Below are 25,885 nucleotides of genomic sequence, written 5' to 3' on the forward strand. Positions count from 1 at the left end.
GTTACACATGTAAGTATGAATCCTTCAGGCTGTTTGGAGTTCAAAGCAACAAACAAAACTTACAAGAAATTCTTTATTATCAACAAATCTGAGTAATGGATAAGACCATTGTGCCTGCACTGCCTGAGCTGAGCAGCCAGGATCAGCAGTACAGGCCAAGCCGACACCCAGGGCCAGGGAGGGCTGGCACAGTGAGAGGTATTGAGAGGTGATCACTTGTGCTCGCCCCCTCACAGGGCACAGCTGTCATGGGCCACCTTAGGGAGGGCAACTTTCCTGCCAACCCCAGCATCTTATAACAGACTGATCCAGTTGGCTGGCCATGGAATAGCAATGATACTCAATCATGATGACAAGAGTAGTAGTAGCACCACCACCACCACCACCACCACCTCTGTGACACCACGCCACAACAAATCTTCAGCACAGCAACACTGGATGGCCAGGCAGATGTCCATCATAAATGGGGAGGCAACACCACACACATTTGCATATTCAGCCAAATTATTTCATATATATATATATATATATATATATATATATATATATATATATATATATATATATATATATATATATATATATATATATATATATATATATATATATATATATATATATTTATTTATTTATTTATTTATTGAACATAAATAAAGCTAGTTCTGTTTCTGTTTATGGGGAACAAAACGTCACAATGACCAAACCTGAGTGATGCAAGATACAGCAGTATATATCAATCACAGGTTTGCACGTCAACTATTTGTCAAACCATCCCAGCATTTACTTAATCCAAATAAACAGCACAATAGTCTATGGCAAACAATGTCCCAACACTGAGGCACACCGTTCACATGACTCCATCAGCTTCCAACTGCCAGCACAGCACAGCAGTTGGTGTGCCAAGGGGTCCCTGCAGCACAGCCCACACCACCACAGCTGTTGCCAGGCTAGAATCTCTCTGGTCTCTTGCGTCCCGTGTACTTGGAGTTGGGCCGCACCTCCCGTCCCTGCTTCCGCCGACGCTCCTTCTTCTGCATGATCCAGGCTTTCTTGGGCTGCCGGGAACCTCGCATCTGCTTCATGCGCTCCCTGTGGGAAGAATGGCACCCTTAGAGTTGAGCTGCAGCATCACACCTGCCTCCAAGCATGACATGCCACAGTGCTCCCTCACAAGAGGCTGTCATGCAGCAGTGTGCTCCACACAGCTGTCCTGTAGCTCTCACACCTTGATGTGTCACAAATACAGAGCTGCACAGACACCTCCATGACCTTGCTGGGGGCAGGCCTCTCAGAAAAGATTTTCCCAACAAAAATTCTGCAAATTCATGACAGCTGAGAAGCATAATATCCTGATGCAAAGGTAAGATAAATAAAGTACTGTAAAGTCATTAAATAATAACCATAGGTATTTCTCCTCAACCTCCATATTAAAAAACATACAGGCTGAGCAACAGTCCACCTCATCCTGCAGCACAGAGGCAAAGTTAACACAGGCATTGTATCAGTTAAAGGATACTTAGTAAAATTTCACACAAATATGCTAAATTGATACATCACCACACTCTGCTCAGGGACAAAAGTTTAATAATGAAGTAAATCAGTTATATGCTATTCAAAAGCCTTAGAAACACCAGCTGAGCCTACTGACAGGGCATCTTCACTCTCTCCTCTCACTGGGTGGTGAAATTCTGTGGAAACCATGCACTCTACAGCATTTCACGGTTTCTTTAATAACACGATAAATTTCCTTGGAGACTAAGAAAGTCATCAGTTCATTACCTAGAGTAAATGTCTTATGACAAGCACAAAAGTAATTCAAATACTTTTCTCATAGAGGAGATATCAATTTTAGTAAGCAGGCTTGTAAAGTTCTGCATGAGTGAGAGAATGAAATGAGTCACTCCACAGTGCCTGTGACTCATCGTAAGTCAAACTTATCTTGACCAGAATTAATTGAATGGAACCCTAGGGATTACACTAAGCACCAGCCTTTCTAACCCCCTCAAGCCATGTGGTGAGGTGGCAGCTACATTGTTGCACACCTCCTGCAGGAGTTCATACTCACCTTCTCTGATAGAGCGCCTGTGTGCTTCCTGCCGCCCCCTCCTCCTGCAGGCCACTGGGCAGGGGTGCTGCTCCCCCTGTCATCAGCACTAAGTAGATTTTCTTAGCCTGTCAAGAAAAAAAGTGGAAATGTTTTCAGTCTTATTCTTGTGTTGTTTACAGCAAAACATTACTAGGTAGTATAAACCAATCCTCACACAACAGTGAATGAGGGGCCTGATCTGAACTTCACCTGCACACTTCAGTACCTAGTGTAATGCAGGTATGATAGGATATTACCTTCTCTAACTTAAGAGTAAAATGTGATTAATGACGTTTTTTTGCACATTTCCTTTGCAAAAGAGAATGTTATTTCCACTCTGTAGACTCCTCCCTCTTACAAGAACATGGACACGTCACTGAGTGTGGAACCAATCAGTATTAGATGACTATGAAAACTGTATTCCATTCCTGAATCACTCCCCCTCCTGGTCCACTAACTTTCAGTATTCATCAAAACTCAAACACAGAACACCTGTAAACCATTGCCCAGCACCACCTCAATCACTCCACCTATCAATATTCATCTGAATTACACACAACACCTGTATTAATTCACCCATACCATCTCCTGGCAACTCCTGACAAGCTAACACCTGTGCAGTGAGACTGGGTGGGGGTGGGGAGGTGGAGGCCAGATACCACAGACTAACCTTGGTAGAGTTAGGAAAGTCCACCACCAGGCCGCCAGTGAAGCCCGCCCTCATGGCCTGGGACACCACCAGCTCCACCTGTGCATCATTCTCTGGGTAGAACTGGAACACCGCCCTGCTGCCCCGGGACTGCAGGGTGCAGCAAGAGAGGAACAACACAGGTTGACTTCAGTCTGATTGCCAATGATCTTATTTTTTTTTTTTTTTTCTGTGTGCATGTGATGAATTGTGGTCTTGAAGCAGCTGCTATGGCTTGTATTGCAATAAAAACTAGTAAATCAATGAGTTCAGGACAAGGTAAAGAAGATATATTGGTGCGTTTATACTGACATCACAATTAGGACGGACAGACCAGCACACACTGCCTTCACACTTTGAGACTGCCAAACATTTAATGTGACACTCAATACTAACTTGAGCCACAAACCTTTGAATGCAAAAAAAAAAAAACAGTGAGGCTACATAAAAACAGCCTAACACACTAACACGAATACACAAACATTAACTCACTCACACTAAGCACAAAAAACACACAAAAAACACTTACCAGGCTGGCAAACAGAGTCATGAAGAGCCTGTAGAGCCTCTTGGCCGGCCGATGTGTGGCCGAGTCAGCGTAACACAACCACTGGATTGCCGAGATGCTGATGGCGCCATCAAACATCCCAGGACGGAAGGGAACCCCAGAACCCATATCTCCCAGCAGCATGTCTCCTTCCACCTCCCGCTCCAGGGCCACATCTGACATGCACAAAAGGAGGTTACAGCAAGCCCAATTTGCCAAACTCAGGGGTGATGGTAGGTAACACATCCCAATCCAGGGCCTCAGCAATCAGCGTATTAAGAAGTGAGGTCAGTTCTTTTCCCAGCAGCTTTTAACCTTCCCAGTCATTGCAGACTAGTACCCTATAACGGCTGGGTGAACCTAAAAGTGGGAAGTCACCTGGGAAAATACTCAAACAGTGCATTCCTGTGACCAATTCCTTTCTCTGCCACCTTTAAGGCCCACTGAGAGTGCCATTTTCCAAAAAACACAGTAGATAAGACACCACAAGTACAATAAAGCCAGGAATCAGACACTACACAAGATCAAATCCAGTCTTTTCAACCTCCAGAGGAAATACAGCAAGACACAAAAATACATAAAACACACAGAAAGGTGAAGTAGGCCAAGTGACTCCCAGCACACCAAAAGTGTTCAGTGGTTCAGCAACTCACCCAGCATGGAAGAGGAGATGTCCATGCCCACCCAGTGGTGGCCGTTCTCCGTGATGGCTTCACCAGACAGGCCCGAGCCACACCCCAAGTCCAGCAGCATGGCAGAGGTGTCAGGGGGAAGGGCCAGCAGCTCCAAGGCTCTCTCAGTGCACTTCTCCTGCACTTCAATGATGCGAGTGCTGGACCACAGAAGAGGCAAAGGCAAAGATTTAGATGCAACAATAAACTTTCTCTATAAGACTAGTGACACAATCTGATTATGAGTAAATACAGGAAATTTCTTACCAGAAGCATGCTGTGAAAAATTTAATCCATCTATATACCAGGCCAGCAATCAACACAAGGTAGCCCAAACAAAAACATAACACACCATTCACATTTTTAGCCCCACTGGCCTCTGGTGGAAAGGGACAGTCTCGTGGACCACCCTACACCTCCAGAAGCTTAGGCATAGCACAGCTGGCCACATACTTCAACAGCAAGGCCCTAAAGCATAAAGTGGCTTATCCCTGCCCCTTCATAATGAGATGGTTCCATAGCCCACACCTACTCCAATTCTTAGACGCATACAAGAAACTTTGCTAATCTGAGGCAGGTGCACATTTTGCTTCAATCTTAAATCAGTCTGTTACTTGCCACATGTGTAAACAGTAAAGCTGGATACAGAAAAAGATAATTAGTTCACTCTTTTTTGTTCTCCATCAATAAAGAATTGTTGGTGGTGGGGTTGGGGGTTCCATTTCTACATCCTCATACATTTGAAATGCCTTGAAAAGAATATAAAATGAAGCACAAGATAACATGACTTTATACTTACTTTTGTGTGTACTTCCTCGCCTCATTCTCACCATAATACTGAAATAAAAAACATAGAGTTGAAATTTTTGTTTTGGCCAAAATCCACTTCAGACTTCCACTAGTTTCCCAAGTTAATGCCCAGACAAACACATTAATGAGTGTGGCAAACCAGTGAATAGGAGGGATATTCAATTCACATCTGTACATCAATAACCATCATGGGGAACACAAACCAAAGCATTACAGAGCACCATTAAGTTACAATACCAGAGTGAGTGCCCAACACCAGCCTGACAACACTGAGGGGAGGGCGTGCTTCCCTGTCTTGTGATTCATCTATATACTGGTGTATATTCAAAAGTTAACGTCTCACAGCACCAATTCTTAACAGTCTCACTGGCTACCAGGAAAATATATTTGGGTTTTAAGGAAATAACCTGAATAACCTTAGCCAAGTACTAATTTCCAGAAGTGACTATTTCTGGTCAAAAATATAATGCTTTTTTTTAATCATGATCTACCCAATAAAAAGATTAGCAACAAAATTAATCAAATGAAAATTCAAGTAAACCTAAACTAACTTAATCTAACCAAACCCACAGATGGAAACCCTAATGTTACTTCAATATTATCCAAATACTTTCATCCAGCAGTGTGAGATGGTAATTTTCTTAATATTTACCATCCCCACACTCGTCCCTTCTCACCTTGTCCACCTTGTTAATATGGCAAAATCTGGAAAGAAGAGGAAACTGCCTATGAAATATTAGGGTGGTTCAAGTGTGCAGATACGACAGTCCCTAAAAGTAATGTTAGTTAGTTTTGGTTGAGTGAAGGGCTGAGGTATATACCTCATGCAGAACCAATGGATACAAGCAGGGTGTATTAGTATTTTGTTAGTAGACTGATAAATAAGAAACTTCAGACGGGTGTGAGGAGAGAGAGAGAGAGAGAGAGAGAGAGAGAGAGAGAGAGAGAGAGAGAGAGAGAGAGAGAGAGAGAGAGAGAGAGAGAGAGAGAGAGAGAGAGAGAGAGAGAGAGAGAGAGAGAGAGAGAGAGAGAGAGAGAGAGAGAGAGAGAGAAAGTGGTTAGTGTTGTGGACAGACAGGGTGTGGAAGAGTCTAGTCTTGATACTGAATTATTGGGCTCATACTCACCACCTCGGGGGGAGCCTGGTGCTCAGGTCGTTTGCTAGACATGGTGACGGTGCTGCACAAAGGCCCTGCTTGCCCTGCTCACCGTTACTGCTGCAAAGCTTGAGAGGAAAGAAGGCAGACAGCAAGCACCACCAGGGATCACCGAGAGAAAGGAGGGAGGCAGCAGACACCAGCGCGAATCACCAGCTATGAGGCGCCGCGTGCTCCTGTTTACATCCTGACGTCACAGTTGATAGGAGACGTAGTGGCCTTCCGAACAGCACTCCAGCAAGCCCCTCCTCACCATCTAGTTCTTCTTCTTTTTTTTTTTTTTTTTTTTCCTTCTCTTTTCTCTCATTAGCCAAAACTGATGTATTGTTCGGAGTTACTGTTCAGGAGTGTGGCCTTTTAAACGTGTTTCTTCTCACTACCTGGGTTCTTTTCTGCAATTTGTTGATATTAAACTATGGTTGCCATATATGAACTATCAAAATTCCGGACACTTTCACTAACACCTGATTATGGTCCTGATATGATACTGGAAAACATGTAAATTAATTAAAAGAAACTCAACTTATTTACCTTTGCATATGGCTGATAATCTTGAATTCCGTTTTTCCACTTAGTTGGTGTCTTCTAACTCTTCTTCAACCACTGCGTGTGTTGCTTGATGTGCCGATGCATATTTTTCTGTGGCTCTTATATTTTTAAGTAGTTCCTTGTTGGACTTTAAAAAGTTGGAGAAGTCAACGCAAGAGGTCTCTCGGTAGTTGTACTGTACAGTCAGAATACCTTTCATTATATCAACACTCAGCTTGTTCCTTTCCTTCGTCCACTGACTTTGCATCAGCGAATAGACTCGCTCCACATTAACATTGTGGGATGTTACAGCAAAAAAGAATTGTGCAATTCTGAGCAGTTCTGAGTGGCATTCAATATTCTTTGATGCTTCAAAGTATCTGGTACATTTTGTATGTGCTGGTAATTTACTGAAGTCTTCATCATTCTTCCTTTCTACAAACTGCCTAACAGTTTCATATGGCCACAAAGATGATCAGCAGGATTTTCAAGGGTGTTTCTCCTATTAACAATGTAGAAATGTTAATCTGTCACTAGAACCATAAAACCATCCTTGAAAACTTACTCCTTCCTGCCTCCTCCCCGCCTGTGTCACCCCACTCAGTCTCTCTTTTACCTCTTTCTTGCCTGTGTGTGTGTGTGTGTGTGTGGCATAATCCCTAAGGACATTAAGCAACACAACCTACCTAACCTTATCAGATACATAGACTGTATTTACAAGGGTGCCACACTCAGACGCTGTGGAGACCGCGGTAATAAGCCCTATGAACACAAACTGTACAGCAGAATTGTCTTGGTAATGTAATTCTGTAATAAAATAATTCCAGCAATAATATTCACATTCCACCCGGTCACCGCGATAGCCAAGCCTAAACTGAAGTAAACCTTGTGTTTCCCGACTGCCAACAAAGTGACGTGTCGTGTTAGCATTGGCCAGACACACACACAGGTTAATAATCACAAGTTAAAAGAGCTCGTCGTTACACACACACACACACTCACACAGGTAATTGGATAGGTGAGTGGGTAGTTGGATGGGTGTGTGGATGCGTGGATGGATGAGTGGAGGGTGTGGATGATGGGGTGTGTGGGTGAGATGTGGATGGTGGGTTTGGTGTAGGTGAGTGGTTGGGTGGACGAATGGGAAAGTGGTTGGGTGAGGGTAAGTCGACAGTGGATGGATGGGTGGATGGATTAGTGGATGCTTGTGGCTGTGGAAGGTTAGGTCAATGTGTAGTGGATGGTAGGGTGGATGGGATGGTAGGTGGATGGGTTGGCGAGTGTGGGTGGGTGAGGTAATGGGTAGGAGATGAGTGGATGGATGGGCAGGTGGGCCTGTAGGTAGTGTGCTTTGGGTGGATGGGTGGATGTGGTTGAATGGTTGGCTGGATGGATGGATGGGCTAATGGAGGTGGTCGGTGAGTGTGAGTCGGTGGATAGATGGATGCAAATAAAATAATTGTAGTTTAGTATCAATTACATTTTTTAGCACGAAATTCAATACATAATGAATAAATAAATAAATTAATTAATTAATATATGAATATAATAATATGTGATAATAACTACTACTACTACTACTACTTCTACTACTAAAAAAAAAAAAAAACAGTAATGAAATATTAGTAACATTTAATCAAACAATAAGAAAGACAACAACACTTACTACGAAGGCCCGCTCACTCACACAGCTGTTTTATGCCTTCAACAAAGTATAAAAACTGAATCTGTGTTATTGAGAAGCCACACTATTGTTTTCGTTATGTCTGGTGTGTCTTGATGGAGTAGGGAAACTGCCTGGCGGTGCAGCTTGTGGGATGCGTACAGCAGGGCAGCAGAGTGAGAAGCGAATTACTAAGTTGATTCACTACCTGTTGACTAGGCGAACCAAGCGCTCTCCCTTCGGCGCCACATGACCTCGATGCTGCGGCGCATTCTCTCTCTCTCTCTCTCTCTCTCTCTCTCTCTCTCTCTCTCTCTCTCTCTCTCAATCAATCAATCAATCAAAAGCTCCCCAATAATTTACTCCTACTCTATCCTCTGCTGTCTACCTCCCTTGTCAATATTCTCCCCTCCCCATTCCTTCTCTCTTACCTATTCCTTCTCATACCTCACCTCCCATCTCCCCATTCCTTACCTCCCAACATCTCTGCCTTGGCTCTCATCTTCCCAGACAGAGAGAGAGAGAGAGAGAGAGAGAGAGAGAGAGACTACGTGCATAGCTAGCTAGCTAAATAGAAGGATAGACAGACAAAACAGGCAGACAGACAGATAGATAGATAGATAGATAGATAGATAGATCAATAGATAGACAGATAGATATGCATCCTTTCATACCAGATAAGATAGAAAAATAAATAGATGGATAAATAGATATGCATCCTTACATACTAGATAAGATAGAAATATAAATAGACAGATAGATAGATATGCACCCTTACATACTAGATAAGATAGAAATATAAATAGATAAACAGATAGATATGCATCCTTACATACTACATGAAATAGAAATATAGACAAATAGATAGATATGCATTCTTACATACTAAATAAGATAGAAATATAGATAGATAGACAGACTTTGTGGCGCCACTCAGCAGTAGCGGGGCTGCTGCTCCCCGAGGGTTTCCACTGTTTTGTAGCGAACTTTTGTACACGAGTGGCTGTAGCGGCGTCGCATGCAAATTGTGGGCATGTCATGCGAATTGTGGACATACTTTTTAACTTTGCTCAAACTCGTGTTTGGGGGTTATTTTTGACTGATATTGCTTCTAAAGCAAGCATAATCATCGTTTATTAGTACGAGGGTAAAACAAAATCTGTGGTAGGAAGACCCGGATCCCCGCTTAATTGGCGTTGACTGGTAGCTTTGACCATCTACACGGAACACTGTGGTGGCTTGGTGGTGGACAAGGCTGCGATCCGTGGCACCCGTCATCAGTCATTACTAGACGCTGATATGAGAAGGTTACAATGCTTCCTCATTCTACTATGGCATATTGTGACAATGGTCGATTCATAATTTAAATAAAGGACCGAGCAGCGTGCAGTGGCGTTTCTCTGATACGGGTTAGTCTGCGGCCTCTCTCGTTCAGGCACAGTCGCAGAAAGCAGCGTCCTCAAAAACGACCCGTGTTCGCCACGGCGTGGTGGGTGGAGAAGGGAGGAGGCAGAGCGCAGCGTGGAGAGGCCTGGGCAGAGTTGAACCTGCTCTTGCTGCAGAGCGGCAGTCCAGGCATGACAGTGGCTGAGATAAGGTGCAGCAAACGCCTCATCGTCTACCTTCCTCGCTGAGCACTCTCATCTCCATTCAAGCGTCACTAACAAATATGTGAGGCCTTGTGTGGATTCGTGCAACACGTGCCAGGCCCGCCTGTCGCCCTTACAGATCTCGTGGTGAACCAAGAGCAGCGAGTGTTACCATGCGAACTTAAAAACAGTGTATCGCGAAAACAAGGAAGAGTAGAGGGATTTACTAATAGTGACAGTTTTTCATTTTGATTCTATTTTAAAAATATATGAAGGCCCCGCAACATCGTGGTCATATTGCGCCGCTAACAGTGAAGAATGATCTCAAATACAAGACTCATTTTAGCGAATACGATTGGTAACGTAAAATTAAACCACTACAGCAAAAAAGAGCATAGTTTATCAGCAGTGGCGGACACTGGGTGAAAAATATACATAAGCAATAAGACAGATAATTTTGTTTTTGGGGTATAGCCTTTGTAATATCACCCCTTTATCGTTCTAAATCTCTATTCTAGTGTGTGTGTGTGTGTGTGTGTGTGTGTGTGTGTGTGTGTGTGTGTGTGTGTGTGTGTGTGTGTGTGTGTGTGTGGACGCACTTTTGAGATATACCCTTATTATTTATCTCGCAACTCATTCGTAGAAAACACAACATAATAAAATCACCTTTGAACATCACAAGACACGCACATTGCTTAACATACAGTAAATAAGCTCCGTCGCCAACCAATAGCTAACAAAAGCATCGAGACCAACTTGTGCTGCGCTGCCAAGGTGACGCGCGCTGCAGTATTATAATCAGTGAGAAGGAAAGGAGACGCCAAGTACCACCACCACTACCACCACCATACAACAACAACAACAGCAACAACAATGGGACTTCCGCACGCACCTTGACTGTCTTGTGGCGGGAGCAAGACCACCGCGAGGATACAAACTACAGTACTGATCTTTCATAATCTTATCCTTCCTTGGGTGAGTAGCGCGATCTTTGTTAATTAGTCACTCCCACGTTTGACATTCTTGTTTGTCTCAGGCCCGTGTTTAGAAACGCTTTGCTCTTTCACCACAACTATTTCCAAGTCCACAGAGATGATTAGTCGGGTTCTCAAGAGTGTTTCTCCTGTTAATAGTGTAGAAATCTTATTACCCAGGTACTGGAACCAAAACATCCTTAAAAATTCGTATAACTTCAACTATAGGTCTTTGAATGCAGTGAAGGTGCGGCGCAAAAGTGTTTCAGAGTATAGTCCTTAGTCACCCACTTCCACTATGTATTTTTAACCCATTTTCTGCTGTGGTCGCCTTTCATTGACGCTAGGATCCCTGTAATGCATTGTTCGGATGGACATCAAGAAACAAGAATAAGTAAATATGGGACTGGGTGGAAAAAAAAAAAAAAGAGACAGACTTAAAAAAGATGGAAGGATTGCATAGATGATTTGAGAGAGAGAGAGAGAGAGAGAGAGAGAGAGAGAGGAGAGAGAGAGAGAGGAGGCAGAACACAAAGCTTCATGGTAAGTGCTGTCTAGCACACGCGTGATGTTCTCAAATTAGTGCCAAATGACTGGGTTGGACTTGGTAATCAGAGGTTGCTAATGCTGAGAAGACAGGGAAGGAATTACAGAAAATGGGACAGCTTTACAGAAAGAGATGTTGGTTTGTTGCGGTTTCCTTTATACTGTCATGTTCTTGCTTGGTCATGAATGAGGGCGAAGGGCATGGCATTTCTGAAGGCGTGTGGCAGGATATTTACCTTCCTCGCTTTCCACATCTGTACATCCCCCCCCCCCCTCCTTCTCTTTTCTATCCACCCTTCCCTCCTTCTCTTTACTGTTTTGCTGGAGACGTATAGATTTTTTTACTACTACTATTTCTACTACCCCTACTACTGCTAATACTACTGCTACTACTACTACTACTACTACTACTACTACTACTACTACTACTACTATTTATTATTCATTATCATCATCATCATCATCATCATTGACTTCATTATTTACCTACTTATCTATTTACTTTCAGTCAAAATAACTTCTTCTTTTTTTTATAATTACTATGCTTGCAGTTTTAAGGTGCTTTATGATCCCATTGTAGAGACGCAAAACTGTCGGTCAGTCAATAAACCAACCATTCATCTTCGAATATTATCAAGTCATGCACACACACACACACACACACACACACACACACACACACACACACACACACACACCAAAACATTCACTCTTTTTTTCCACTGAACATCACTACCACCACCACCGCCACCGTCACAGCTGGCATGGCACCAAACAAACATGCTCTCTCTCTCTCTCTCTCTCTCTCTCTCTCTCTCTCTCTCTCTCTCTCTCTCTCTCTCTCTCTCTCTCTCTCTCTCTCTCTCTCTCTTAGTCAGGTGTACCGTCTCGCAGAAATGTTTATCCGTGCATCATTAAACACCCTGACAGCTTTCGCACGAGCATGAACAAAAAGCCTAGAGAGGGAGAGAAAAAGTGTGTGTGTGACGCAACTGAGTGTGACGTAAGAAGGAAGGAGGAGGGACGGGGCATTGTGAGCTGATTCAGTGTGCGAGGTTCCTTCCTTGGGATCTTCACACTGTAGGTCTTGGGGGAGAGAGAGAGAGAGAGAGAGAGAGAGAGAGAGAGAGAGAGAGAGAGAGAGAGTAGCTATCAAGAACCACGTGTGAAGTCCTCAAAGTGTGTGTGTGTGTGTGTGTGTGTGTGTGTGTGTGTGTGTGTGTGTGTGTGTGTGTGTGTGTGTGTGTGTGTACATATATATAGATGGGTTTGAAAGGACGTGGATGGTATAAGTGGTGTGTGGATGAGTGTGGATGACTGAGATGGATATGGATGGGTGTCAGTGGCTGTAGGTATGTGGTGGATGAGTGTGGATGAGTAGGGATGGCCTGAGGTGTGAGATGGATGGCTGTAGGTGGGCGAAGGATGATTGTGGACGGGTGTGGATGGATGTGGATGGTGTGGATGAAGGGTTGACAGGGAGAGGCTGTCCTGTTGTGGTTGATGACAGATTATATGAGGTGGTTGACTTTTAATTCATCCATCCTGTCTGTCTGTCCGTCTGTCTCTGTCTGTCTGCCTTTGTCTCCATCCCCGACCTCCTCTCCCCCATCTCTCTCTCTCTCTCTCTCTCTCTCTCTCTCTCTCTCTCTCTCTCTCTCTCTCTCTCTCTCTCTCTCTGATCCCTTACCTCTAAATTCCGTCTTTCTGTATTTTTTTTTTTTTTTTTGTGCATGCATAAGTAAAAATGACTCTTTGTTTCATTATTTATCTCCAGCATAATTATTCATCATCATTTTCATCACTTTCTTTCTCTTCTTCCATTCAGTTATAATCATCTATCTTTCTTTTTCTCTTTTCAACACGTCTTTTTATAATTATTTTCCTTTGCTTTCCCATCCATTACTTCTGTTGTTGTTTGTCCTCCATTAGTATTGCAATTCATCCTCTTCTTCCATATCTTTCTTTTCTTTCATTCAGTCATTTTTTTTTTCCCCCTTTTCAACACATCTTTTTATGTGAGTTTCCTTTTCTACTCTTCACTTTCTCCGTTATCTTTCTCTCAACAGTACAGCCTCTTCTTCCTTATCAGTCTTTTTTTTTTTTCCTTATCATTACCTAAGACACTAAGCACTGACCCACGTTCTGAAACACGAAGACTGAAAGGTCGCCACGAGGGGAAGCTGTTGCTGTATTCTCTCCATAATGAGTCTTGTATTAAGAAACGCATTACTCTCTCATCAAAACTATTTTCAAAGGCCACAGAGATGATGAGCCGGGTTCTCAAGAGTGTTTCTCCACTTAATAGTGTGGAAATCTTGTTTGTCTGTCACTAGAACTATAAAAACAGCCTCAAAATCCCGAGCAACTTTAACTACAGGTCTTTGAATATAGTGGAGGTGCGGCGCTACAGTGTCCCAGAATATGGTCCAGAATCGGTGTGTTTGACCAATCAGTGAGTGAGGTGTATGTGTCCGGTGCGGCTGTGGTGAGGGGCTGAAAAACGCTTTGCTCTCTCACCACGACTATTTTTCAAAAGCCACAGAAATGATTAGCCAGGTTCTCAAAAGTATTTTCCTGTTAATAATGCATAAATCTCGTTAATCTGTCACTACAACCGTAAAAAAAACACCTAATGTAACTTTCACTAGTGCCTTTTGAAAGTAGTGGAGGTGCGGCGCGGAGGTGTTTCAGAATATTGTTTTAGTCTCCGGCGTCGCGTCTGGACCTTATTCTGAAAACTTCTGCCTGCGCTTCCACTACTTTCAAAAGGCTCCAGTTGAAACTAAACGGATTTTTAAATGTATTATTATGGTTCTAGTGACAGATTAACAAGATTTCTACATTATTAGCAGGAGAAACACTCTTGAGAACCTTGCTAATCATCTCTGTGGCCTTTGAAAGTAGTCGTGATGAGAGAGCAAAGCGTTTCTGAATACGGATCATCATATACTGGAGTCTGTTACCCTGAGTTGTTCCGCTGCCTGCCTCCTGCTGCTGTGGTTGGCGTCACCAGCCTTGATAGCTTCCTGTGGCTGCGGCGCGGTGCTTCTGGAGTGCTGGGCATTTAAATGCTGATTGACTGAATGGTAGAGAGAAAGAGAGAGAGAGAGAGAGAGAGAGAGAGAGAGAGAGAGAGAGAGAGAGAGAGAGAGAGAGAGAGCGCCTTTCATCCATCACCTCTGCACACACACACACACACACACACACGTCTAGCCCTGTAACTTTCATTTCAGTCTTTTTCTTTCTTTCTTTCTTTCTTTTCGATTTCAATACTACTTTGTCCCCTCATCGTAATTTCCCTCCTTCCCTTCCTTCTTTACCCAGTAAGATGATGAACCGGTAAAATCCAGTGGAGTTTTTTTTATTACCTTTCTTCTTCTTCTTCTTCTTCTTCTTCTTCTTCTTCTTCTTCTTCTTCTTCTTCTTTACCTTCTTTAAGCATTTTTGTTGCTCTTGGCCAGATTTCCTCTTTCATAAAAAATACATAAGAAAATTCGTAAGGTGTGTTGGAGAATTTCGTCACGTAAATTACATGTATAATCTTCACGCAGACGGCTCATTCAAGTAGATGATCGCCCCTGTTAATGGAACGATTGCTTATCTACTGTCACTTCTTATCAGAGGTCATATAGCAGTGTAGTGACGCGGCGGCTGAGGCGGCAGCCCTTGTTCAGAAACGCTTTGCTCTCTCACCACAACTATTTTCAAAGGCCACATAGTTGATGGGCCGGGTTCTCAAGAATGTTTTTGATGTTAGTAATATAAAATTCTTGGTAATCTATAAATAGAGTCATAAAAACACCTATAAAAACCGGTGTATGTCCAACTAGAGCTTTTTTGAAAGTAGTGGAGGTGTAACCAGAGGTTTTTCACAGTATGGAAGTCCCGGCTTGGAATCCTGCAGTCGGAATTCTCAGGTGACTACCCGCACCCAGGTTCCCTCAGCTTTAGAATGGATACCTGTCTATGGCGGAAAGGGAACTGGACCACCCTACTCCATAGACTCTGCAGTTGGCGGCGCAGCATTGAGTGTCTGCACTGGGTGGCCCTGCATGGCCCCGCTACCCCTAGCCAACACGCCATGAACATTGCACGCCTGAACCTATCCCAGTGTGGAGCATTGTCTGTGATGCGCCACGCTGGGCCTACACTCTCAAACGTTTTGGTGTTGTCTCACCTACTTTTAACAACCTAAACTTAAGACCACTTCTCTGAGAACTATAGTATCGGGGAAAAGCAATGACCTATGCTATTTTTTAACTGCCTGAATGTAAGACCACCATTCAAAAAAATATCAGATATAAGCAGGCTGAAGTATAAAAGGAAGAGAAAGGTTTACTCGTTATCTGCGCCCGGTATCTTTTGTGTGATAATGTGGTGGTGGAGTGGTGGAGGTTGAGGAGCAGTTGGAGGTATTACTGGGGTGGCGGGGAACCACAGCAGAAGCGGAACTGTTTGAATGCAACCACATGTGTTCACCGTTACTGATAAACACAGTACGTTGCTTGTGCACTATCTCAGCCTGCACCTGATTGTCGACCCCCGGGTAGGGAAACAGGCGAGATTAGATTATGCTGACCCCAGCAGGGACACCAGGTTAGAACCCCACGGAATCGTCAGAGTTTGATAACCAGCATGAATCACCAGCCCAGTCGAACCTATTACTTGTACCTTTGTGTGTTTTGTAACCTTCTTTCTTCCTTCGCTGTTTCCCAAGAGGTTGGCGCCATGCACGAGTCTCCTCCAGTTGTTTCTTTCCCTTGCATCTTCCTCTGTGCCTCCCATTCCTTGCAGATCTATCGCAATTCCGTCCCTACATCTCAATGTCTGTCTTTCCCTCGATCTTCTTCCCTCAACTGGTTTTCCTCAGGCTCTTTTAATCAGTTGCGTGTTTAATATTGAAACTTTACTTTTACGTACCGCCCTGCCATCTACAAACCCCAACCACCTGTATTTCCTGTCTTGGCTTGATCTAGTTGCTTTATATTATTACCAGCTGATGTGGAGACCAAGATCATATTAGTTTCTTCTTCTTCTTCTTCTTCTTCTTCTTCTTCTTCTTTTATGACGCAAACATCGACACTCCGTCAGCCAAAACAGAGCACGATTCGATCCGTTTCGAAACCCAAGCGTGGCGTCCCTAGCAAGAGATCCCCGAAGCAGGAGGAAGATAGAGAGTCCTGTGTATTCCCACTAAGTAGATGGCAGTGGTGAGGCGCAGATTTCGTCTGCTGTGGGGGTTGCTCAACGTTGCCCTGAATGTAAAGATTCACCTTAGAAGAATGGAATACGGGCCCAGGAAAGTTCGATACAGACGCACACACACACACGTTCGCTTAGTGATCTGGTAACTTTATGGCGTTGCAGAAGACAGAAAAAATAAATAAAAATAGATAATAAGACGAATGAATGAGAAAAGGAAAAACACGAAGAAGAAGGAGGAAGAGGAAAAGCATAACAGTGATAACATTCTTGCCTATCACTTGATGAAGGCAAATTTCGTCCTCATTAAAGCTTTTCGTTGATAAAAAAAAAGACTAGACAAATGAATGGACGAGGATGATTGGTGGAAATAATTGTTTTTTTTTCTTTTTTATACAGGAATTACCATGTATTGACCTAGTTGCTTCTTACTGCTTCCCTTATTTTTAATGCTCTTAAGTTATCAGAGCCCGACTCCAGCATGTGGTGTCCCTAAACTACCACCTGAAAAACTCCTGTCCGCCTGGTAACAATCTCAGCTCTGCCACGTAACAGTCTCACATCACGTAACAGTCTAACGCGTGTAACAGTGAAGGACATTTACGTATTAAACCTTACGGCACGGGTACCGCTGGTGTGGGGTGCTACTGCGGCAATTATTTAACGAGCTTTACCTCTCCGACCAGCTGTTCAGAGCGGGGCTGAGAGAGGTGACGCCCCGCAAGACACCCACGCACCGAACAAGTCATCATCCGTACCAGCTACCAGCCATTACACCCAACACGTCCTCTTCAAGCTACAGTCGCTACCTTTGGCCAGCATTCAGATTCATTTCGCTCATCTCGTGACTGACTGGTGAACCCCACCCCCCCAGAACCCATGACTGGTGGGTACACATCACAAAAATCGCGTCTTGCAAGATCAAACCTGGCCGATGACTGGGGAGTATTTTGGTAACAATAACGCGCAATAACGCAGGGAAACTAAAATATTTTCATGTCCCCCTAACAACAAATCTCTTCAGTTCCTCTTCTCTATTTGTCCTCTCGTGTAGCTTGAAGACCAATACGTACGTAGGAAAAAGGTAGAAAATCGTGCTTTCGTGACTTGCATTAGGCAATTCGAGTAGAATCAAGTGGCATAAAGAAACTAGAGCATTTTCGTATCCCCAAAACAACAAATCTTTTCAGTCTCTCCTCTCCATGTGTCCTCTCGTGTTACCTCTCAAGACTAACAGTAGAAAGAAAAACTGCTTTCGTAACCGATATTATCACCAAAACACCATATCTATTGTTCCTCCTCTCCATATGTCATCTAGTGTTCCTTCAAAACTAACACGTATGTGAAAGAAGAAAAAAGTGTTTTCGTAAACACAAACAATAAAGTGATGTCAGAGCCATCGCTACGTGTTTTGGTTTTGTCTACCGTTGAAATGAGGAACTTCCTAATCAGTACAAAGGTCCCCGTGCCCGCCTCCAAGGGAAAGAGGCAAGACGTGGTGACTGACAACATTGAGGCTCGTTTGCATAACATTATCAACTCAGACAGTGGTGGTGGTGGTGGTGGTGGTGGTGGTTGTGATTGACTCCCTTCCACTGCCCATCCACTCACCTATCCCACTACTCCTCCTAACCTATCTATCCCTATCTCCTTCACGGCCCTGATTTATCTCATCTACCCATCCACTCACCTATTCCACTACCTCACTAACCTAACCTAATCATCCCCCCCTCATCTATACCACCCACCCACCAACCCACCCACCCACTCACCTACTCCACTAATTTCACGTAGACACGCATGACCACGGACAGAACACAGTCGTGCGCGGAATGTGGAATGTGATCTGTTATGGAGCGAGGGGAAGGAAGGCAAGTAACATAAGGAAGAACAAGAGCGGAGACACTTGCATAACCTCCTCCTTCTTCTTCTTCTTCTTCTTCTTCTTCTTCTTCTTCTTCTTCTTCTTCTTCTTCTTCTTCTCCTTATCTTTGCCTTTCTCCTTCTTCCTCCTCTTCCTCTTCTTTTTTTTCTTGACACCTTCTCCCAAGCCTACGTGAAATCATTTTTTTTTTCTCAAGTCCTCTTTTACACAGTCCATCCACCTCCGTTTTGGTCTTCCCTTAGTCTCCTGCCTACATCCATCACTCTTCTCCCGACATATGTCTTCTCTCTTCACAAGGCTGCACCGCTGCATAACCTCTTGCGTAACCTTTCCCTCATGACATGGTACGGGGGAGGGAGTGCAGAGAGGCGTAGAGACCGTGAGAGTAAAGGGAAAAGGAAGGGGGGAGAGAGAGCACAGAGTTACGGGAGGAGCGTATGAGAAAGTAAGGAGAAGAAAGTACATGAGGGAGATAGAGAGAATGGTAATAATGAGATGAAAAGAGGGAAAGAGAAAGGAGAGAAAGGGAAATAAAGGAAAGGCTAGAGAAAGCGAAAGGTTAAGGAGGAAGGAAGAGATGATACACCGAGAAGAAAGAAAAAGAAGGACAGTACAAATGAAGAAGTGAAAGAATGAGAAGAGAAATGGAAGCGGAGAGAGGATGAGAAGGAGAATTAACAAGAATGCTTATGAGAGATGAGTCGAAATGAATGTGTCAAGAGAGACGGGATGAGAGAATGAATGGATGTGATAATGCGCACACACCTACTCACATTATAATCCCAACACGGTGTTCTTAGCTTTGTCATGCTTTGTCATCTGAGAAAAGACTGGATACAGGTAGGGAGGGTTAAGTGGGTAAGTTGAAATATTTAGGCTTACAATGGAGGGTGCAACTTTGGAAGGGAAGGTGTGTGTGTGTGTGTGTGTGTGTGTGTGTGTGTGTGTGTGTGTGTGTGTGTGTGTGTGTGTGTGTAAGGCTTCGTTCGTTTTCTCTTGCGTTTTATTTTTTCTCTCTCTCTCTCTCTCTCTCTCTCTCTCTCTCTCTCTCTCTCTCTCTCTCTCTCTCTCTCTCTCTCTCTCTCTCTCTCTCTCTCTCATTACATAGACGTGCATGACCTCAGCGTTTGTTTATGAGGCTTCCCGATGACTGCTTTCACCATCACCACCACCACCACCACCACCACCACCAACTGCCACCACCATCAACAACAATAACAAAATTATCATCACCGCCAATAACGATAAGAATAATACCACTATTATCACCAACACCAACATCAACAACAACAACAACAACAACAACAACACTACCGCCACCACCAACACTACTCTCTCACTATCTCACCAACACCACCACCACCACCACCACCACAATTTCCATCGGGTTTTCCTTGTTGTGAATCACTAAGCAAGCATGTGGTCATTATGTTCTTAGAGAGAGAGAGAGAGAAGAGAGAGAGGGAGCGAGCGAGCGAGCGAGAGAGAGAGAGAGAGAGAGAGAGAGAGAGAGAGAGAGAGAGAGAGAGAGAGAGAGAGAGAGAGAGAGAGAGAGAGAGAGATTTGATTGACTGTGAATGTGTGTGCGTAAAATAAAGTAAAGTAAATTTATTGTCATTATTTAGGTTTACAAATATGTGAAGACATAACAAACATATTGCTTGGCACAGTCTGTCGAATCGTAACTCCTAAGACAGACAGATTATAGGATAGATTAAATAACAAATTGTGGCAAGGTGAACAAGCATAAGAAAACCTTGCTAATGCAATGCAATGTAGTATAATAGTAATGAGTACAATATCTCAATCAAAGTAAATAGGTAAACTTGACAAAACATACAATGTGTGTAGTGTGTGTGTGTGTGTGTGTGTGTGTGTGTGTCAGTTCTGGAAATAATTACAAGTATGTATGGTATTCATGACAAAAGGAAGAAAAAAACGGAACATTCCAGGTATCACGAGGGGATGAGGGAGGAGGGGGTCCTGGAACAGTATGTACGAGGGAGCTGGACTGGGGAGGAACGGGGGCTGAGAGTGAGGACGAGGTGAGCAAGCAGTAATGAACCTGGGTATGGATGGTTGTGGAAAGTTGACACTTGTGTGAGCAGAGGCAGAGTGAAGACTGGCCTAGTGGTAGTAGTGGCAGTGGTAGTGGTGGTTCAGTCAGTCATCAGCCAGACACGCAAGAAGGCAAGATCCTCATGGCTTTTCGACAGTCAGTCGTGGTGGTGAAAGGTCTCGGGTACGTACGTGTGTGTCTGCAATGCGTGGAGAGACTCTGGCGAAGTACACACGATTAATAAACTCTTTCAGTGCAAGACTTAACAATTTACAACACTTCAAGCAAGACACATCTCTAGTTTTGTATAATCCTTTTGGCTCTTTCTCTTTTGGGGTCTGGCACCTCAATGTGCCTTTATATATATATATATATATATATATATATATATATATATATATATATATATATATATATATATATATATATATATATATATACATAATTTTTTTTTGTAAGATTATGTATTTTCAGTTTTAAAACTAAAGAAAAACGTGAAATGTTAGTGATTTATTATTTTTTTTAATTAATGTCCTTAGAACGAGGACACATAAATTTCTCAAAACCTGGAAAGGTGCATGGACTTGAAAAACTATTGGCCACAATCTTTAAAATTCAATGACGCATATGACTGCACGACAGCAGAGCCACCACAACCCCGTGGCGTGTAGCCTCCGCGCCGCTGAGTGGCAGATCAACAAACAAGAATAATCGTTGGCTGCGTCGTACTGCACACAGCACAGTGCACGAGCTTCCACCTGTTAGCAGCCCACCGCACTACTGGACCATCTCGTGCCAACCACACCTTGCCTACAGCTCTGCGTACACCATCCCGCCCTGCATCAGCCGCCTAGCCGCCCGCCGCCCAACTTCGGCCTGGCTGCCACTGTTCACCATGTCAGCTAGGCAACAGTTGCATTATACCTGACCCTCACCGCCTAGGTTTGTGTGTTTACACACACACACACACACACACACACACACACACACACACACACACGCACGCACGACAAAACTTTGCTGGTCTGACATAAATAATGGTTCTTGGCATTCTGACAACAAACAACCATTAAAAAAAACAATAATAATGATAAAAAAATATAAAAAAAACATATAAAAAGTGTTTAAACATCAAGTGGTCCACTAATTCAAGGTTACTAAGCAGCAATTACATGAAAACTAACAGAGAATAAGTTTTTTTTCAACATGAAGTAGTCCTCACAATTAGACTCGCCCCGCAGCAGATGCAGGAGAGCTGGGGCCGAAATCAACACGTCAACACGACGCATCAGATAGGGTGTGATAAACTATGCTAACAGTAACGTGTTTGATGTCCTCGACGCAAAGCAACATCAACATTGCAATAACACGCATACACACACGCACGCACACGCGCACACGAACCCCTGTGTGTGTGTGTGTGTGTGTGTGTGTGTGTGTGTGTGTGTGTGTGTGTGTGTGTGTGTGTGTGTGTGTGTGTGTGTGTGTATGGATGGGTGTATGGGTGTGTATGTGTGTGTGTATGCATGTACAAATGCCTAATCACGTCATATCCCCTTCAGGAGGACGACGATGGCGCCACAAAACACGTCACTGGAGGCTGGCGACGAGGCGGTGGTGGGCGGCGTGCTAGCGGAGGTCAGCCTCGGCAGTGACATCACCTCCGCCACGCCCCTCTTCCCCGCTCCCCTGCCGCCCACGCCCACCCTCGCCCATAAGCGGTCCTCCACGCCCACCGAGGAGGACTTCAACGCCGCCCTCCTGGCTACGAATGGAGGTGAGTGAGTGAGTCAGCTAATTAGTCTGTTAGTTAGTCAGTCAGTCAGGAAATGTTGGTCAGTCTGCCACTCAGTCAGCAAGTTATTCTGCCATCCATTCAGTGAGTCAGTAAGTCAGTAGAATATCCAGTTTACCATTCATTCAGTCAGCAAGTCTACTGCATACATACGTGGTCAATCTATCAGTCTACCAGTCGTTCTGTCAGACATCCAGGCAAGACATCATCACAAAGCCTTTTTTGTCAGCCAGTAGTTCAATCATAAGTTTTTTTTTTTTTTTTTTTAAGATAATCTGCGTTAGTCAGTCAGTCAGCCACATGTCATTAACTCAGTCAAAAGACACTCCATCCATCAGTCACTCACTCACCCACTCTATCAGTCATTCAGTCAGTCAGTTTTTGAGCCACTCCATTATCCAGTCTGTCATTCACTCCATTGGTCAGTCAGTCATTCACTCACTCCATTACTCCATCAGTCAGTCACTCACACACTCCACCAGTCAGTCACTCAGTCACTCACTCCACCAGTCAGTCAGTCACTCACTCACTCCACCAGTCAGTCACTCACTCACTCCACCAATCAGTCACTCATTCACTCCACCAGTCAGTCACTCAGTCACTCACTCCACCAGTCAGTCACTCACTCACTCACTCCACCAGTCAGTCAGTCACTCACTCACTCCACCAGTCAGTTAGTCACTCACTCACTCCACCAGTCAGTCACTCACTCACTCCACCAAATCAGTTGTTCATTCACTCACTCCACCAGTCAGTCAGTCACTCACTCATTCACTCCACCAGTCAGTCACTCACTCACTCCACCAGTCAGTCAGTCACTCACTCACTCACTTCACCAGTCAGTTACTCAGTCACTTACTCCATCAGTCAGTCACTCAGTCACTCGCTTCACCAATCAGTCACTCAGTCACTCACGCCACCAGTCAGTCAATCACTCACTCTCTCCACCAATCAGTCACTCAGTCACTCTCTCCACCAGTCAGTCAGTCACTCACTCCACCAATCAGTCACTCAGTCACTCACTCCACCAGTCAGTCACTCACTCCACCAGTCACTCAGTCACTCAGTCACTCCACCAGTCAGTCAGTCAGTCACCCACTCACTCACTCCATTACCCAGTCAGTCGTGAACCAGCCTTCCCCTCGCCTCATGTGTACAATTTCCCTTCACCTGCAGGAGGCGGAGGCCCCATATGTCAGTGTCGCGCCCGCAGCCCTGACGTGGACGGCGGGTGGGCGTGGGTGGTGCTGGTGGCTGCCTTCCTCCAGTTTTTCATTACTTCATGTGGGCGGCTCGAGTAGACTTTTAGATTTGTATTGACCACCAAAATACAACAGCCAGTACTCAGAAAAGCTCTGCTCTCTCACCACGATTGTCTTCAAAAGGCAACATAGATGGTCAGCGGGGTTATCAAGAGTATTTCTCCTGTTAACATTGTAAAAATATTGCTAATCTCTCAATAGAATTACATCAGTGCCTTTAACAATTCATGTAACTTCAACTAGAGACTTTTGAAAGTAGTGGAGGTGAGGCCAAGAGTGTTTCTGAATACGGGCCAGAAGAGTAAATCACGCAATGAGTGTAAATTACGTGGGTTCTGGTTCATATACAAGTCATTAAGAATAACATATATAGTAAAAGGATGATTAATTAAAACAGAATATATCTAAATAACAAAATGCAAGGTAAAATAATAATAGTAAAATAAGAATGTGATGGCAGTACATACGCAAGTACATCGAATATTCTAAAACACACACACACACACACACACACATACACACAACACGCATGCATACATGTAAGTTGTTCCCTGCTACATACTAAAGTAACAGTACAACGTGTAAAATTTGTATATCCACATATATTGTAGTAGTATCTGATATCCGTCCCCTCCCCTCCTCCCCTTCCCTCTCGCCGCAGCCTTGTACTACTCCTTCAGCGTATTCTTCGTGGAGCTGGTGGCGGCGTTCCAGCAGTCCCGCGGCCTGACGGGCTGGGTGTACGCCACCAACTCGGCAGTCTTCATGTGCAGCGGGCCGCTCGGGGGATGGTTCCTCTCCCGCTGGGGGACACGCGCCACCCTCAACCTGGGCGCAGTGCTGGCGGCAGTGGGCTACCTGGGGTCCGCTCTCTCCCCCAGCCTCGCCTATATCTTCTTTTTTTACGGCGTGGTGAATGGTGAGTGTCAGGCAGGGACACTGAGTGGTGGGGGAGGGAGGGAGATGACATGAGAACAACCTCTGTAACGAATGACTAACTATTGCAGGAGTGGGCACCAGCTTCACCTTCTCCGGTTGGGTTGTGGGCCTCGCCAGGTTCTGGGAAAGGCGGCACGCCCTGGCGATGGGCGTGGCCATGGCAGGGTCTGGATGTGGGGTGCTGCTGCTGGGGCCACAGATACAGGTGATGGTGGTTCACTTTGGGTGGCGCGGCGCCATGATCCTCTGTGCGGGTCTCTACCTTCAGTTGTGTGTTCTCGCCACCCTCTACTCCATCCCCAGGGCGCCTCCGCCCTGCCGCGTCGTCCTCCACTGCGGTGGGGAGAAATCAGAATCCCAGGAAGAAGCGAAGAGAGCAGCGGAGACGAGAACGAGGGTGAGTACAGATGACGAGGTGAAGGCACACCACGTCAATACGAAGCAGGTATTGTGGTCGCCGGGCTTCTGTCTGCTAGCCGCGTCCTGTTTCCTGACCGTCATGGCCATCACCACGGTGTTCGCGGTGCTCAGGGACTGGGCAGAACTGGAAGGGCTCGGTGCCGCCTTTTCCTTAGCACTGGCGGGAAGCGGCGGCGGAGACCTGCTGGGCCGCGTGCTGGCGGGCCTGCTGGTGGGCCGGGGCTGCTCGCCGCTCCTACTGCTAAGCGTTGTTCAGCTCCTGCTTGCCGTCACCATTGGGTTTGCCGCCGCTGCCTCCATCCCCACCCAACTTATTGCCGCCATGGTGGGCTTTGGTGTGGCGTGCGGCCTTCACTCCGTCATCAGCGCCCTCATGCCCTCACACTTCACGTCCGGGGTGGGAGTGGGACACGTGCTAGGTTGTCTCCTCTTCGTGACAGGCGTCGGGGCGCTGGTGGGACCTCCCGTCACAGGAGCAATAGTAGACTTGTATCATTCCTATGGCAGCGCCATGGTGCTGTGCATTGCTGCGCCTGCGCTTGCCTCCCTTCTCAACTTGGCCGCTTACTTCTGTCACCGCCGTCGTCATATGCAGGAACGCGCCGGTGTCACGAAACAAAGTGTGGCATGAAACAGTGTTTAGTTGCGTCTCGTGCACATGCCCCATAACATACCGTAAACTAACATACGAAGACACAAGTAATACCGACTGGCCCAGTGTGGGGTTCAGAGAGAGAAAACTGAGATAAATTTTGAAAATTCGTTTGCGAGTTATTACTTGCGCCGCATAGTGCAACCATTAGAAATGCTCCACAGAGAATGTAGTCCCGCCAAAGGAATGTATAAAGTAGTGGTGTGGGGTTGATCTTTATATATATATATATATATATATATATATATATATATATATATATATATATATATATATATATATATATATATATACCAACACTACCTTCCCGAGTTTCGCGCTTGCTTTCTTCCTGAGGTACAGCGATAAACTCAAGGATCGCGAAACTCGAGGTATTGAAAACACTGAAAACGCTTATTCATTCCGGCCC

At 44.8% G+C, this 25,885-nt stretch overlaps 2 protein-coding genes across 2 annotated transcripts; one reads left to right on the top strand and one right to left on the bottom strand.

Moving 5' to 3' along the window:
• Positions 1-59: 59 nt before the first annotated feature.
• On the bottom strand, positions 60-6,351 carry LOC135105222 (probable 18S rRNA (guanine-N(7))-methyltransferase). The gene is made up of 7 exons (XM_064013341.1): positions 5,930-6,351; positions 4,792-4,829; positions 3,975-4,153; positions 3,304-3,497; positions 2,757-2,885; positions 2,066-2,172; positions 60-1,089 (listed from the first exon to the last, which is right to left on the bottom strand). Exons 1-7 carry the CDS (start codon positions 5,969-5,971, stop codon positions 948-950), a joined length of 831 nt encoding a protein of 276 aa, XP_063869411.1. The 5' UTR covers positions 5,972-6,351; the 3' UTR covers positions 60-947.
• Positions 6,352-9,645: 3,294 nt separating this feature from the next.
• Positions 9,646-25,455, top strand: LOC135104646 (monocarboxylate transporter 12-like). Its single transcript, XM_064012178.1, has 5 exons — positions 9,646-9,747; positions 21,971-22,185; positions 23,380-23,487; positions 24,127-24,384; positions 24,473-25,455. Exons 1-5 carry the CDS (start codon positions 9,728-9,730, stop codon positions 25,453-25,455), a joined length of 1,584 nt encoding a protein of 527 aa, XP_063868248.1. The 5' UTR covers positions 9,646-9,727.
• The last annotated feature ends 430 nt before the right edge of the window (positions 25,456-25,885 follow it).

The sequence above is a fragment of the Scylla paramamosain genome, chromosome 11 (assembly GCF_035594125.1).
Source record: "Scylla paramamosain isolate STU-SP2022 chromosome 11, ASM3559412v1, whole genome shotgun sequence".
NCBI lineage: Eukaryota > Metazoa > Arthropoda > Malacostraca > Decapoda > Portunidae > Scylla > Scylla paramamosain.